Genomic DNA, 15,616 nt, shown 5'->3' on the forward strand with positions numbered 1-15,616 from the left:
GTCTCTCTGCTGGAGAAGAGATTCAAGCCCTACTCGTGGCTGCTCTTCCCCTTCCCCCTCCAGCCTGCTCTGAATTCGAGAAGCATCTCGTTCGTATTTCATCCAGGCTCAGCACTGTGCCCTTCTCACCACCAGCCCTGGGGACACATCGCCGTGCCAGACAGGGTGGGGTGGTGGCAGTGTGATGCTCTGTCGGATTTCAGGAGCAGGTCTGGGGTTCACTGGGCACTGAGGGCTCCACCTTTCTGAGGATGAACTCCCCCAGGTACCTCCAGGTGGGCAAAGCAGTGGCTCCCTCACCCAACTCGATGTGAGGCTCAAGAGAATCTCTGCTCTCACCCCAGGCTCTCTCTGAGACTCTCCCTGTGGCCTGGCAGCACCAAAAGGGCCTGAACTCATCTTTGCACCATAAATGACACAACCTGCCTGCCACCCAGGCAGGGAGCATCCTCGCCACGAAGGGGGGATGCAGAGGGAGATGCAGCTTGTCACGCACCAGGGCTGACCCAAGTCACCTGTCCACCCTCACAGCACAGCTCCTGCACCAACACAAATCCCCTCACGCCCACTCGGGCTGAGCCAGAAACAGAAAATCTGGTTACACGAGGAATTCCAGCCTCCAGCCTGAAACCAGCCCAGTCCGTGGGTGACCTCTCTGAGAAGTGTCCCTAGTGTGCTGTTGGCAGAGTGACCTCGGGGCAGCACTGCCATTTCCAGCGCCTGGGGATGGCCTGGCAGCAGCTCTGGATGTCCTGCCTGTCACCCTGTCCCCAGAGAGGCGAGTGCAGCTGATTTGGGGGCGGCACAAGGGTTAATGCCGCCCGGAAAATTCCACTCCTAAGCAGATAATCTCATCTGTGCTGGGGATCCACACACACCACCCGCAGCAGGCCGGCCTCCCGTGGAATCATTTTTGAGCAGCTCTTTCTTTGTGAACTGCTAATCCCACCGTGAGCCGCTCTGACCCCATCCCTCCTGCTGCCCTGGGCTCACCTCCACCTCCTGCACCCCTGAACATCCCCTTCTCACCCTGGGGGCTGCAGGGTGACCCAGAGCCTGGCATGACAAACCAGACACCCCTCAGCTGGCAGCCACGGGCACGCATTCAAAAACACAGGAATTTAATCCCATTGACTGCTTTTTAGCTTGTCTCCAAACTCAGACTTTCTGTACCCGGGAGTTGCAAGCTTTGCTCTTCCCAGGGCACTTCCCTGAAGCTTGTTTACAAATTAAGCTGCTTGGATTCCACCCCATCCCTTCCCTGCCAGATTATTAAGCCCCAGCATCTTGCTACAGAGATGAATTCGTGTCCGCAGCCCCTAGCAGCAGGAGCACAGCAGCAGCGACCTGTGTGCAGGGCTGCGAGTGCATTATTGATTCAGGACTGAGAAAATGCTTAGGAAGTAGGAAAAGTGTCCTGCTCTCTAAAAGCTTGTGCGCCTTGTAAGCTCAATACATGCAGCCTTTGCAGAGAGGCTCGCTACGCCGCTATTAATAATTTATTCTGTAAGAGAGGCCCTGATAGTTTGAATGGGGGAGGGCAGGATGCAGAGCCCGGGGGTGGGAAAGGGGAGGGAGTGGAGGCTCTGCTGTGCTCCTCAAATGGAGGTGCAGATGCTCCCCAGAGCCTCTGTGAGGGGCACATTGGGGTGATGGATCCCTCAAATGTGATCAGCTCTGCTCAGGGCTCCTGTGCCTGCCTGCTGCATCGAGCACTCTGCCTTTGCTGCTGTGTGCAAAGTCCTTGGCTGCTTTGTGCTCTGTTTCAGGGGAATAATTCTGCAGGTGCCTGTTGGAGGCTTAGATTGAGTTGTGTTTGCCCAAAATGTGTCCTGGCTGTCCCTGAGGGCAGGACAGTGATCCTCCCCTTTGACAGGGCTCCCCAAACCTCTTGGCAGCTGACTCAGCCAGCAGATGGGGAGCTAGGAACCAGTTGAATCTGTGCTGGCTGTCCTTTTGGGATGTGGAGGTGTCCAGGTTTGGACATGGTGGTGGTAGCATCCATAGGGAACTCAGCACCAGGGCAGCAGAGACCCATGGCCTGTGCTGAGTGTGCAGAGACCTGGCAGAGCTGCAGTGGTGGCACTGAGTGCTGAGCTGCTCCATGGAGGGGAGCAGAGGGAGGGCTGCTGCCTGGGAAGCTCCTGCAAGGATGTGAGCAAGCAGGAGAGGTGGAACCAGGGGGATGAGAGCTAGCCTGGTGACTTTGCAGTGCTGAGCTCCTGGGCCAGCAGCCCCTGCTGTGGCTGGAGGCTGCCCAGGGACACTGAGCAGTGCAGGAATCACCCTGAGCCAAGAGGCAGAGGTTTCCCTGAGCCTGGCTGTGTGTAGCACTGAGCAGATGTGCAGAGGTTCTGGTGCCAAACGCTGGAGCCAGGGCAGGCCAGTGGAGCAGGGTGGCAGCAGGGTCAGTGCTGACATGTGTCCCCTCTGGACCCTGCCTGGAACAGAGGGGACATGTGGGAACCTCAGTCTGAGGCTGCAGGGGATGGCTCATCTACCTGGGGTGAAGGCTGGAAGTCCAAATTGCTGTTTGCCAGGGCTTTGCAGGTGTTAGCTTCTCCCCAGACTCATCTCCAGGAGGGTCGCCCAGCAGGGCTGTGAGGTTTGGGGAGGAAAAAGCCTCTTTGGTGTTTTCCAGCACAAAAACCTGCATTCTGTGTTGAACTGCCTGAGTAACTGGGTCAGCCAGAGCTCTGCATCTCAAAAAACTGATGGTAAAAAGGTGGTTTGGGATCTGAAACTAAGGTTAGAACTGGACTTCTAGTCTTATCACCAGTGTGGTAAGAGAGCACTGCTTCCCGCTCAGGCAGGATTTTCTGTAGGGAGAATTCCTTTGGAAGTTTAGTGGAAAATCATATCTATGCTATGGAATACAATACCAATTTAAAAATAAATAAATAGGAAGGATTTCCCTGAACACCTTTGGCTTCAAAAGTTGCCTGTGGAAAACTGTGGTACCTGGAGCTGCTGTATGAGTGTCAGAGCTGCTCTCCCAGCTCTGCCCACACTCCCTTGCAAGTCTTCAGTCCATTCTCTTCTGCTTTTCCCATCTGGACACTGTTCCCTTTGAAGAGCAAAGCTTTTCTTAAAATTAGTTTACTCTTCCTCACCCCCTTCAAGGTGGGGGTAAACCTTCTGCTCAGTGTACCAATTAAATCTACTTGACAGCTTCGTTTCTATCACTGTGTCTTTTCCATCAGCAAGTGGAAACAATCCTTGTTAGGGGAGTAGCATCCCACTTTACAACAAGATGAATCCCGGACTGAGCATTTAAGGAGATTGTTACAGACTGTTGAGGGAAAATCCCGTTTGCTCAGCACTCTCTAATTGAAAGCTGAATTGTTTCCTTTCATTTTTCTGTGCAGCCTTCCCTTTTCAAACACAGAGGTCCTGCTGCACTCCAGAGCAGCCTCAGTGGCAGAAGAGCAATGTGTAATTTGCTGAGCAGCTAATAATGTACAGCCCAAGGGTTTGGCCCCAAGGGCAAGGAGCCACTGATCCTGACTTCAAACAGTGTCCTCTGCAGCAACCCTGATGCTGAGCAGTGACTGAGGGTGGCAACACAACCAAAGGGCTCCAGCTCTTTCTCCCATGCTCAACAGCAGTGCCACCCCAGGTGCAAGGGGTGGATTGGGAAACCTCCCTCTGGGTGGAAATGGCAGCAAGCTGTCTTTTCCAGGCTTTCCTCAAAGGGAAGGGGAACAGTTTCCAGGTGTTGATTTAACATCCTGGAGGTTTCAAGAGGGAGGAAGGGCTGTTAGCACTTTGCAGCTGTGAAAAGAAAGTCACATCTCTCCGTCCCTGCAACCCCTGGGTGCAGCCTGGGGTGTCACAGGTGATTTGACAGCAGAGAGTGAATTTCTTGTGCTGCTGAATTTTGGCATCAAGGCAAAGTGATCATCCCCAGGGCCATGTGGGTTCCACAATGAAGGGCAAAGGGGAGCTCAACCTCCCTCTCCTACAGCCAAGGATGGGTTTGCAATCGGCAGTGGGTTGTGCTGATTTATTCAAGGAGGAGGGAGAATATCCACTTTTCTTGGAAAGGATTTTCCATTGGACTTGTATACAGGCTCTGCTTAGACAAAAGGATCTCCTTGAAACCTAGGGCAGTCAAAAGGCTGAGAATACCTTGTGCTTTGCCCCCTGGTTCTACTTGAAACAAGATGGAACTCTGGTGGGCTGGGAAAGGGGATGAATCCATCCTTGAACCACCAAATCATGCTGCATCTTTAAAAATGCTTTAGGAAGAGCATTGCTGAAGCAACTCTTTCCCTTCTTACTTTAAAAACTTTTGGCTTTTCATCATCCCTAAACCCACAATGCCTTGTTTGCACCTAAAAAGGGATTTGGAGACATGGCTGGGTAGAGTTGTATGAGATGAGCTAAGAATACAGGGAAAAGGGTTTATTAGCCCAAAGGTTTGTCTGCTTTTTCCAATTTTAGCACCCAGTCCACAGGAGAAATAGTCCTTTAGTACAAGCCTTATAACCACATGTCATTCAGAAAAGTTTAGCTAAGAATTAAACTAAACATCCAATTTGGCTGCATGTGTAATGAATAAATAAAGCCTTTCCCTTTCATGTACCCGTGCCAAAGTCAACAAGCTCTATTAGCTGATGAAACAATGCTGACGCCAAATAAAAATACCCCTGACCCATCAATATGGGCTGAGAGCTCGGCCCTGCATCAAAGACTGTTGTCAGAACAAGAAATACTGTCTTGACACATCTGAGGGGGGAAAAAGGCTCCCATTCCTGCAGCAAGGTGGGCTCCCTGTGCTCTCACTGGGATATCAAGGAGCAGCAAAACCATTCCATGGTGACTGTCTGCTGTGGACACTTCTCCTGGTTTTTTCTGGAATGATTTGGAAGCCCCTTGAGCTCCAAACCTGTTTGGATCTGGGTCTGCATTTTGGTGTTTGCTCGCTGCACACCCTGTGTGTGAATTCCCCACCAAACCTGAGGAATTTTTACCTTGTGTGCAAAATGCTGACACTTGCAAGTGAAATTCCCAAAGGTCCCTGCTCAGTATCAAAGAAATGCTTCAGCATCTCAGAGTATCTCAGCACCTGGGAGCAGCTGTGCCACCCTCCTCCTGCTGCCCACAGGGGGAAGGTGAAGGAAAGGGGAACATCCTCTGCCCCATGTGGATGTGCAGCTTGGCCATTTCCCAGCCGTGCCTGCCCTGCAAACCCCTCTCCTCTGAAATCCACATTCAGCTGCTCCATGCCGTGCCCTGCATGTGATCTTTGAAGCCTCACCCTCCCTCAGCATCCTTGGTTAAAAGATCAGTTCCCTATTAGTCTGCAGCCACACTTTCGGAATCGTTCAGGTTTTTATTTACTTATCCATCTGTCTTCCTGCTCCCAGCACTCCCCCTGCCCTGCCAGGAGGCAAAGCACAATTCATTGTTCAGGTGACCCTGCCAGGAAGGCACTGACATGAATAGGAACAGGTTCAGAAACTGTGGAAAAAGCAAAACCCTTGACTTTAATAAGCAGCAAAACGCTTCCCAATCAGAAGGAAGCAGCCAGATGTGACCAGAATTGCTACAAAACACAAAGCACAGTCCTCCAAATAATTCCTGCCATCTCTTGAAGCCTCCTTGAGCAGAAGTCTTGTGAGCAGTGCTGGAGCTGCTGCAGGGCAGTGTGTGCACAGCCTCGCAGGACACACTCGCTGTGTGACAAGGTCCTGAGTGTCCCCAGCACTCTGCTGCTCTGCCCTGCACAGGGAGACGCTGCAGCTCCTTCCTGCCTGGCTGCCTGGAGCATGGAGGGGTGTTTGTGTGTCTTTAGTTGTGATTGCAGCTGTCTGAGCAGGGCAGGAGCCCCGCTGGGCTGCGCTTAATTCTGAGTAACGCGAGTTTAACTGCACGGACAGTCCCCCGCTGCTTTGAAAGACACCTAAGAAAGCAATACAGTCACCGTAAGAACTTCTCTGCTGGAAAGCCAGGCTCCTATGAGAACCCACCTGTTACAAGGAAATAATTAAAACCTGAAGGGAAAGGGTAACAGGACACCAAAAGGCACCTGGGCAGGTTGGCAGCGAGATGCTGCTCAGGTTTGTGGGAGCTGCTCGCTCTCGCAGTGAGGTCCAGAGCGCGGAGGTTGTAACGATCCGTGGGCAGAGACATCGATTTTTGTCCAGCACTTCCTTAGTGCAGGGGGGGCAAAACTCGGCTCACATCCTCTGCGGGCTCTGCTCCCTCTCCCTGCACATCAATAGGTGTCAAGTCACCGCCCAGCACCGGCCATGGAAGGGCCTTTTCTTGCTGATTCCACTTTCCACTGACCATAAGGGGATGCTCAGCAGTAAGTGGCCACATGTCATTCTCTGTGACAGAGGCCGTGAAAATTTACCTTGATGTCCTCCCAGCCCACACCACTCCAGTCCTGAGGCTGGATTGGAGCCTGGATCTCTCCTGCAGCCACCTCCTACTCTGTGCACTAAGTGCTGGGTGGGCTCCTGGCTCACCTCAGCAGGGCTGCTCTTCCTCTGCTTCATTTTCATGACTCTTTAGTGCTCTGGAGAGGACAGCACTGGTGTCAGATGGGGGAGAAATGGCCATAAATACAGCGGAATTTCATAAACCCAAAAATCCCAAAAATCTAAAAAATACCTTTCCATATCTTATTCCTGTTCTTAGCTTGATTCTTCACCAGGGAATTGCTCAGGGACATTGCTGTGAGTGCTGCTTTCTGTTTCGGGAGGCGAGAGCTGGGCCAGGCTGGGGTGAGGCAGGGACAGGAAGGCAAATCCATGTTTTGCATTTGTGTAGCTCTCATTCACGGCTGTACACGGTGTTTGCAAGTGTTGCAGCACATGGCAGGCGTACGCTACAAGGAAATACTGCTGGCGCCCAGAATAGAAAGATTTCAGCTCAGTATTGACTGAATCAAGAGATGCAGGGAGCTGATTGCAGTTTGTGTCTTTTGCTTCTTTGGAGGTCAGTGGAGCTGAAGTCTGGAGCATCCCTAACCAGAGAGGGTTTGCAAAGAGCTGCAGTGAGTGTAGCAGGAAGCAATCTGGTGTTCTCCTTTTAATCCTTCTGCAGTCAGTCAGATAAATGGAAATACAGACTGACCCATCAATAGTTAACAGTTTTATTCGCAACCTTGGACTTAATCTTTCTTTTCGAACGATCTTTTAAAAGGAAAAGCTGCTACTTATCTGGAATTAGTGGAAATGTCTTCCCTGGTACTAATGAGAGCCCTTAGGCTGGAGGGAGCTGGGTAACTACTGGCAGCAAGTTCTGATGGTCATAAATGTTTGGCATCCCTTGGCATCAAAGGAATATTTTTCTCTAGGATTTTCAAGAGGTGCCCAGGGTATTTCCTTGGTGGCAAACTGAGGCATGGGGTAGCACTGGCAATAGAAAATGGGACTCCCTGCACTGATTTAGAGGGAGAGCTCCCCTCCTCATTATAATAAAAGAATAATATACTCTTTTAAAAGACACTCCTTGTCCAGTGCTCAACCCAGTGGAAACCCTGCCAGCATGGGCTGGCTTGGTTCTTGTCCCTTAAATGTGAGCTTGGACCACTCCTGGGGGACCTTTGGGAGGGGGCATTAATGTTTTGCTCTTTGCTTTGACCCCTGAACTCTTTAACAATGTAAAGCCTTGTGAATTATAAATCAAATGCTCCTGCTGAGCTTTGTGGTGCACAGAATGAAATGCAATGATTAATATTTAAGAGAAAATAAGTTAAAGATTTTAACTACAAGGGCAAATGTCTGTCCACAGAACCCTTTCATGTGGAGGCTGGAAGAGAGGGAGAAACACATTTTCAGGGGTTTTAGTGAAATTTGTGGCTGTCAGACAACTGCCAGAGCTCTCAGTGTGCAGGGGCCACATTGCCCTGCCCTTTGTTCTGACAATGGACCCACATCCTATAAAATCCCAGTGCTGGAGCAGCCCTTTGGGATGGGACTGAGCACACCCCACAGGCTTTAGCAAGTAGAGGAGCAGCTCAGGTTGTGGGGTCACTGGGGCTGAGCTTTTCCAAAATCCAGACCTCACCTGGGCCTTACTCAGCCCTCCCTGGCTCCTCCTCACCCTCTCCTCAGCTGTCCCAGCACCATCCCTGCTGCAGGACTGGCACAGCCCCACAGTGCTTTGTCCCCACCTTGCACACCGAGAGCTCCAGGCAGCAGCCACCGTGGCCAGCCTGACCCAGAACAGCCTCACAGTGTCACCCGGGCTGGACACTGCCTGCAGCCACCAGCAGAGCCTGTTCTAAGCCAGCAAATAAGGAGACAAAACACTTACATGGGTGCAGAACCTCTCCGGAGGGTCCCCACAAGTGATTCCCGCCGGATCCACCCGCACCGTCACGTAATCCTTCATCCGCATGGCCTTGGGCTGGCAGGCATAAAACTCCCATGAGGGGCCATCGTCCGTGGTCACCCAGGACTTGCAAATGTCATACTGTCCCATGGCCAGGGGGACGCAGTGCACGAGGAGAGCAGCCAGGTAGAGCATGGCAGCTGCGGCCAAGCGCGGGGTCCCTGGGCGAGGGCAGTGCCGAGAGTCCCGAGGAAGGCAGCTACTGGGCTAGGGGTGGCTCTCGGGCTCAGCATGGAAACTCCTCATCTAAAAATGCTCCAGTCGAAGGAGATCCAGGCAGTGACAGGGATGATCCCACTCTGCACGCTGGATCTGGATGTGGAAAGTTCCTCTCGGCGCTGAAGCCAACTTTGCAATTCACTTGATTGGGAAAGTTTTGGCCAGAGTTGCTGATCAGTGGTCAAAAGTCTTCCTTAACCTCATTTTTCCCCCTTTTATTGTACGAAAGGTCTTCCAAATCAGCATGAAAATATCTAGAGGTGACTCCAGTCAATCAATAGAAAGATCAAGTTCTGAGTTGCTGATGAAATTTGATAGGAGTAGATTGGAGAGGCCGTGAGATGGTGCTGGATCAGGTTTTCCTCAACCTTCTGCTCCAAACGCGTCGCTGTGGATAGTGCCTCCAACTGTGTCTGCCTTAATTATTGGGGTGTTTGAACATTAACACATAAAATAAATAGAGCACCTGGTCATCAGTGCAACTCTGACGAGAGAGACTGCTTGGAGCTAAAATTCCTTTTCCCCAAGGGCTGGTTGTGTCAGCGTGAACAGGTCAAGTGCCCAGATCTGTGGTGGTCCCAGTGGGACTCTGGGTGGTCACTGTAGCAGGGCTGGCCTTGGCTTCTCCCGTGGTGGTGGTGGTGAGGATTCCTGCCCGACTCTGCCTTTTGGAGCACCAAGTTCCCAAAGCCTTCAGCTGCAAGCCCTGGGGCTACCTGAGGTCTCCTCTCTCTTCCATGGTCAGGGCGAAGGCAGAGCTCATCAGCAGGAGGGACCTGCAAGAAATTGGAAGACAAATTAGGAGGGAGCAAGGGGGGACAGCTGGAGCAAGAAGACTTGTAAGGACAGGAGTCCCTCAGGAGGCAGAGCTCTCAGCTGGGCTTTCCAAGCCACCAGACAGGTTTTTGTAACAGGGAGATATACAACTTTAATAAAAAGCAATCCATAGTAAGATGCTTATGGCTTTTCTGCTGTCTGGGAGAAGGGAAGGAGTGCTGCCCAATTTAAGGAATCTGCTTTGCAACAGCATCTGGACAACAGGAGCTCTAATGGGTCTTCAAATAATATCAAGAAGCAGCTATGGGTCATTAGAAGATGGGGAATATGCAGACACAGAGTAGGGATAGACAGACAAATTGATAGTCCTAAAAAGATAAGCAAATAAATAAGACAGCTGGGGAGACAGATACATTGTCCAGCATCCCCACATATGATTTATCTGAACAATAACATTTAATAAAAAACAATTTAAAGTCCTAATAACATTTAGGTTCACCTAATACAAAGAGCAATGACCTTCCCAGTATTCATTTCAGGTTAGAACAACATTTCTGCAATTTTGTTGTCTTTCCAGTAGAGCTATAAAAACTGTAAGTAATTACAAAACAAAATGACAAAGAACCGAAGCGGGGAGTGGGGAAAAAGTCAAACCCCCTCTCAGTATTAGATTCAGGAGGGAGAGCTCATCTGAGAAGGTGGGAGGCACGTATCCAGAACAGAAATTTACCTTTGGATAATTCCCTTTCTATTTGTTTCCCCAACTTCTCTCCCACAACTGAGGCATGTCTGCTTCAACAGCATGCTTAGCATTTGCTTTCTGATGAAGCTCAGTTACTAAAGCTCAGAAACTCCGGGTTAACAGATGCATTGATCCATGTTCGGGGGCTTCACACCACCGTGCTACCATCTCCCTTTCCCCTCTTTTTGCTTGAAAGATTGCTGATTGAGATGAATGGGTTCAGAAAAGAGAAGCTGTCTCTCATGCTTCATTGCCAGCCCTCAACGAAGAGCCTGTTATAGCTGCGTTGGACCTGAATAAACTCCCAGAAAAAGAATAGACTGGCTGCTATTTTTATATTATGAGTAAATGTAGTAAAAATAATAAGGCAGTGTGACACAGTGTTTATAAGTCCTACTTACATCAGAGCTGTCTTTTCAGTTCTAACAAGTCAGTTCCTAATTATTACATCAAACTGGTCTCTGCCAAGTGCCTGATAACAGCGGAGAGTGAGAGACTCTGGTATTGTGTAGAAAACAAGCAGGGTAGTTTTAATGAGGACTCCAGTGCTGTTAACTTTATGGATCTATTTTCATAGCCTCAACAATTATATCTTGCACTTGAATGGCTGTCAGGGAAAAACCCAGGTAGAAAGGATCTATAATATCTATTAGTGTCTTGTTACGCTGGCTAAATGTCACAGATTCCCAGGGAAATGAAAATTTGCTGGAAAAAATGCATTTAGTGCCAGTCCATCAGCCAGGCAAGCAGGTTTGGGGTGAAGTCTGCAGCGCAACACTTACTTAGCCAGTCCAGTCCCTGTGCAGAAATAGTTGGAGTGTTGCTCTGGAATGAGCCAACATACTGCAAACGGGGCAGAGAGGCTCCCCGAATTAAAGGTTTCACCCTGCTTGATTTGGTTTGATTCTTAGAAAATAAATCTTCACCTGATATTATTAAGAAACTGCAGTTCATGGGAACAAATAGAATCAATGCTCTTTGTTCTCTTTGAAGAGTACTCAGCACTCACTGGGGACTGATAGCCGGAGTATTAAAAAAAACAAAATTAGATTGTGTCTTGACTTAGCTGGCTCCGGGTTGGTTTTTTTTTTCCTTATTATTGGATTAACACCCTATTGAAATAAAGGGACAACAACGGCTGAGCAACAACTGAGCCGCTGTCGGATTAAGAGCAGAAAGTAAACTCAATGAAGGAGTTTTTAATTTTCTCTCAGAAGTGTTGCTCTCCCCATGAACTCTCCGCTCTCCCCCCGCGCTCTCGGATCGGGAGTTGCTCTCGTCTTTCCCACGCTGACCATCCCTTCCCCACGCCCTTAACAGCGAAGTTGGGGACACCCGCGGGGGGACAGGAGCCCGAACCCCGCGACAGCACTGCGCGGCTCCGGCTGAAAACCTGTAAATCCCGCTCGCATCCCGCCGCTCTCCCTGCTGGATTCGCGGCTCCCGGCAAAACGCGGTGCCGCTCCCCCTCCGCCCCATCCTCCCCGGCCGTGCACACAGGACTTTGGGGGGCTGCACGGGCTGGGGAGACCCCCGGCGGGGCAGGGGCAGCCGGAGCCCGGCGCTGGGGGAGCCCCCCGGCTTCCCAAACTCCGCAAAATAAACCCCATCCCGCGGCGGGGAGATGGGGACGTGCCGGGGAGGGGGACAGAGAGCGGGACACCCCGGGAGAGCCTGGCACCAACTCGTGGGGAGCCGCAGCGCCCGGGAAAGGGGCAGATGCCGGCTGGCCGCTTTCCCCCCGCCGCCCCCGCTTTCCCCCCATGCCCGGCGCTCGGCGCTGCGGGTCCTTACCGGGAGCGAGCTCTGCGGCGCGGGGCTCCCGGCGGAGCAGCCAACTTCGGGGCCGGGGGAACCCCCAAAACACACCCCCCAGCCCAGCCCTGCCCTGCCCAGCCCTGCCCAGCCCAGCCCAGCCCAGCGCGGCGGGCAGGCGATGCGCCGCCGGCCCGCAAGGGCAGATGGCCGGGGGAGCTTTGTGCAATCCCGGCTCCCCTCGCAAGTTAATGCCGAGGCTGAAATCCCTTTTGCTCTCACTTTCAATCACAATCGGAGCTTTTATCTCCGTGCCTGATCCCGGCTGCGTAACTTCCTCTGTGCAGCTTTAGCACACACCATCCCACCGGCGGCGATGGGCTTCTTAAAGGTGCAGGAGGAAATGCAGGGGGGGAGGAGGAGGAGGGAGGGAAAACCACCCGAGGAAGAGGAGGCAGCGAGCGGGAGCCTTCAGCCCCGGCGGCTCCCGGTGCAGCATCCCTCCGTCCCGCTGCCCCCGGCTGGATAACGGCAGTCGGGAATGCCGCTCCTCGGGGCTTCTCTTTTATTTTTTTTTTCCTTTAAGAGCTTAAAAAAAAATAAAAAAATTAAAATCATGAGATCATGTTTGCTCGAGAGGGAGGAAAAAAAAAATCTCCAGTCACGAGGGTTTCCCCACACGTGTAAGTCCTCGCTTGGTGTGCCCTGAATATTTTGGGGAGGCTTCTGCTGGCGAAGATGCTGTAAATGAGGCTGCGTGCGTGTGTGTTGGGGGAAGAGGGGGTGGTTGGAATTAATAGGATAAACAAAGCGGGAACTCGGAGATGGGGAAATCAGATGGCTGGGAAATGCTTGATACTGGTGGGAATGTGCTGTGAGACTGAACCAAACCAGGTTTTGCTTTGGGAAGGTGGGGGATTAACGGGCTGGGCTATAGGATGTGACAGCACCTTTCAGCGCGGGGCTGGAGAAGCAGCAGGGGTTGCTTAGGTCAACTGTGTTGTGTCCATGCTGAGGGGCAGAGGAGGCTCCACCTGTGGCCAAGGTGGATAAAACTGCGGCAGGTAAAGGTCCAAGTTTTCCCTGCAGCAGGCTGGAGACAGGATTCCTGAGCAGCGGCAGGTTTTTGAGACATGGCTAAATGACAGTTCATGGATAAATGACATTTCATTTATGGGGAGGAAAACCAAAGAATCGCCACTGCCTCCTATGTAGACAACCACCAAAAAATGACTGCTCCTTCCTAACCAAGAATTCGGTAATTTGTAAGCCATAAAAGGCATTGTCCATCTTACACGTGGCTTGAACCTCATGGACTCAGTACTTTGTGATATGATTTCCTTTGGCCCATTGCTCTGAGGTCCCCATGTGGTTTCTCCCATCTAAAAGTCCCTGGAAAACACATGATCCATCCTGCAACCAGACAGTGGTGATTTAGAGCTCTTCTGGGGAACGTTTCCCATATTCTGGAGCATAAGTGAGATTTATGAAAGGCTGGCATTGTGTCTTGACTGTGGCCCAGCCTAAATGTGACACTGATGCACAGGGTGGTCTTTACCTGCAAGGATGTCTTTGATTCTGGCTCAGTTTCCACTCCAGGACATGGTCTGATACTTTCCACATGGTAACTTTTTCTGTAAACACTTATTTTACGGCAGCAGTATAACTTAAGTGAGGAGCACTGGCTGGGAATCCAGGGCTGGCTAATATTCCTGGATCTCACTTTGTGCCTTTAGGTCTGCTCTGTAGTAATGACTCCCCTGGAAATTCCCCACGTCTCACTTATTACTTCTTTATTAGTTATTATGGTACAGTAACAGGATAAAAAGGAGTTGGTATTTCATTTTCATTCCCTCTAATAGCCACAGCAAAGACCAAGTGGTGTGCTGATTATTGACATCAGAGTTAAGTGATATGCACGCATCATTAGGTTTCAATTGGAAAGAATAACAGCACAGTGTGAGTCGTCACACTTCTAAACTCCGTGGCATTTAAGGAAAAACCAAAGTCGTTTTTCACAGCCCTGCAAGCTCAAAAGATCAGAAGCTGGCAATAATACTTGTATAGACACAGGTAAAAGGCGCTAGCTCCAGGCAAAGCACCAGAATTAACTAATGAGCGTAACCCCCTGGAGAGGCTGGCAGCAGCTGTGGGGTTTGTCCAAGGATACACAGCGATTCAGGAGATCCAGAGCAGGCTTGGAGGATGGGAAATCACCCAGCTCCTGGCAGGTCTGGCTCCCAGGGTCCTTACAGAGGGATTGTCTGTGACACTCTCCGACCCAGGAGCCTGCAGGAAGCGGCAAAGCAGCAGCAGTGCTGCTGTCTCAGGCGGGAGGCAATGGGGAAGAGTTGCAGTCATTGTTTAATTTTAGACCCTTTGCATTCTTTCACCCCAGCGCGTTTTGCAAGTACTCAGTGTTGGGTATAGTTTTCTTCTGGGTGAAATTTCCGTGGGGAGGAAAAATGGATGTGTTTTCCCTCGAGGGGACAGCTCAGCTCCTTCCCTCACACTGCCTCCGCACACGAGGAGAGCGCGGTTGAAAATCAATGGGTCTGCATGGAGATTTAATTACTGCAGCGTAGGCAGGGGTGGAGAATAAGGCCCTTAATATTTAATACAGCCTCTGCTCCCAAAGGGATCCCCAGGGCTCAAGGGCCAAATGTAAGCCCATTAAAATCGGGTGTAATTCTATTGACATATGCGGGCTCGCACCTGTTTATAGCAGGGCTGTGTTTGGCTCCCTAAATCCAAATGGCAAACGGTGCTTTTGACATGCGTGGAGGAAGAGGGAAGTGTTTTCCCGACTTGGGATGATTGAGGGAGTGCTGAAACAACAGAAGGTAAACGTGACACCTCGCAGTCCCTGCTCGCCGTGGCGATGCGCTCGCTAACACTTCAGCAGAGAGTGATCCGAGATCCCTGCCAGAATAATAACCAGGCGTATAGAGGATCTTTCATTCGAGGCTACATATTGCTGTGTCACCTATAACAGCAATACATTCTTTTTATGCTCCTTATCCAGCTATGTGTGGCCGAGGATGCCAAAGTGCCTCCTGCAAGTGAGTAAGCATTTTATTAGGTGGAAACATGAGGCTTGGAGTTGTGTTCTGAGCCCAGGAGCAGGCTAGAGACCCCTTTGTGAGGGGTGATGTCTGCCAAGCACAGCTCTACCCAAGCCTTGCTCCAGTGGTGGCTTTCTCCAGCCTGCCAGGACCTATGGGGACAAGTTTGCCAGGAAAAGGGAGGAAATTACTTGAAGGAGCTTTAGTTTGGGATGTTACAGAGGATGGAGGTGAAGGCTGTTTGAGCCTCACACTTGCCAGGGGGATTTGTCTCATCTCACCACCCTTGCTGTGCCCTTTTGTTCTTAGCAAGCTGAATGTGAAGAGAGCTCCCAGCTTGGTCAGGATGGGAAGGTTTGTGCTTCCCAGTTCCTTGTGCTTGATGCAAACACAAAATCTCAGAGTTTTAGAAGGCAGAGAGGCATAATATTTTCTAGTTAGTAGAAATGCTGGAAAACCCACACAAAGCCTGAGAAACTGAGCAACAGCCAGCTCTGGCACCCACAGGCCAGGAGGGTGGGTGGGGAACATTTATTTTCTTGCCCTCCTGCACAGGCTGCTCTGGCCTCGGGGCCAAACCCACAGCCCTGCCCTGCTCTGCTCGAGGCACACAGACCCGGGGAGCAGGAGAAGGAAGAGCCGAACGCTTCAGTCCCTGGAGTATTCCACATTTTTCTTCCTTTGTGAGAGCTGCTGGGGAAATGGC

At 51.1% G+C, this 15,616-nt stretch overlaps 1 protein-coding gene across 6 annotated transcripts in view; it reads right to left on the bottom strand.

Moving 5' to 3' along the window:
* The window catches only part of NTNG2 (netrin G2), a 45,405-nt gene extending 33,003 nt beyond the window's left edge, over positions 1 to 12,402 (bottom strand). For 4 of the 6 annotated variants that reach the window (XM_085076959.1, XM_085076958.1, XM_085076955.1 and 1 more), the window contains exons 1-2: positions 11,885 to 12,121; positions 8,275 to 9,347 (exon numbers count right to left, since the gene is read on the bottom strand). In XM_085076959.1, coding sequence (XP_084933085.1) covers positions 8,275 to 8,487 — 213 coding nt within the window. In that variant the 5' untranslated portion in view covers positions 8,488 to 9,347; positions 11,885 to 12,121. The other 2 variants (XM_085076956.1, XM_085076957.1) reach the window with 2 other exon arrangements.
* Between the last annotated feature and the right edge of the window lie 3,214 nt (positions 12,403 to 15,616).

The sequence above is a fragment of the Lichenostomus cassidix genome, chromosome 17 (genome assembly GCF_008360975.1).
Source record: "Lichenostomus cassidix isolate B80296 chromosome 17, HeHo_3.0, whole genome shotgun sequence".
In the NCBI taxonomy this organism is placed as follows: domain Eukaryota; kingdom Metazoa; phylum Chordata; class Aves; order Passeriformes; family Meliphagidae; genus Lichenostomus; species Lichenostomus cassidix.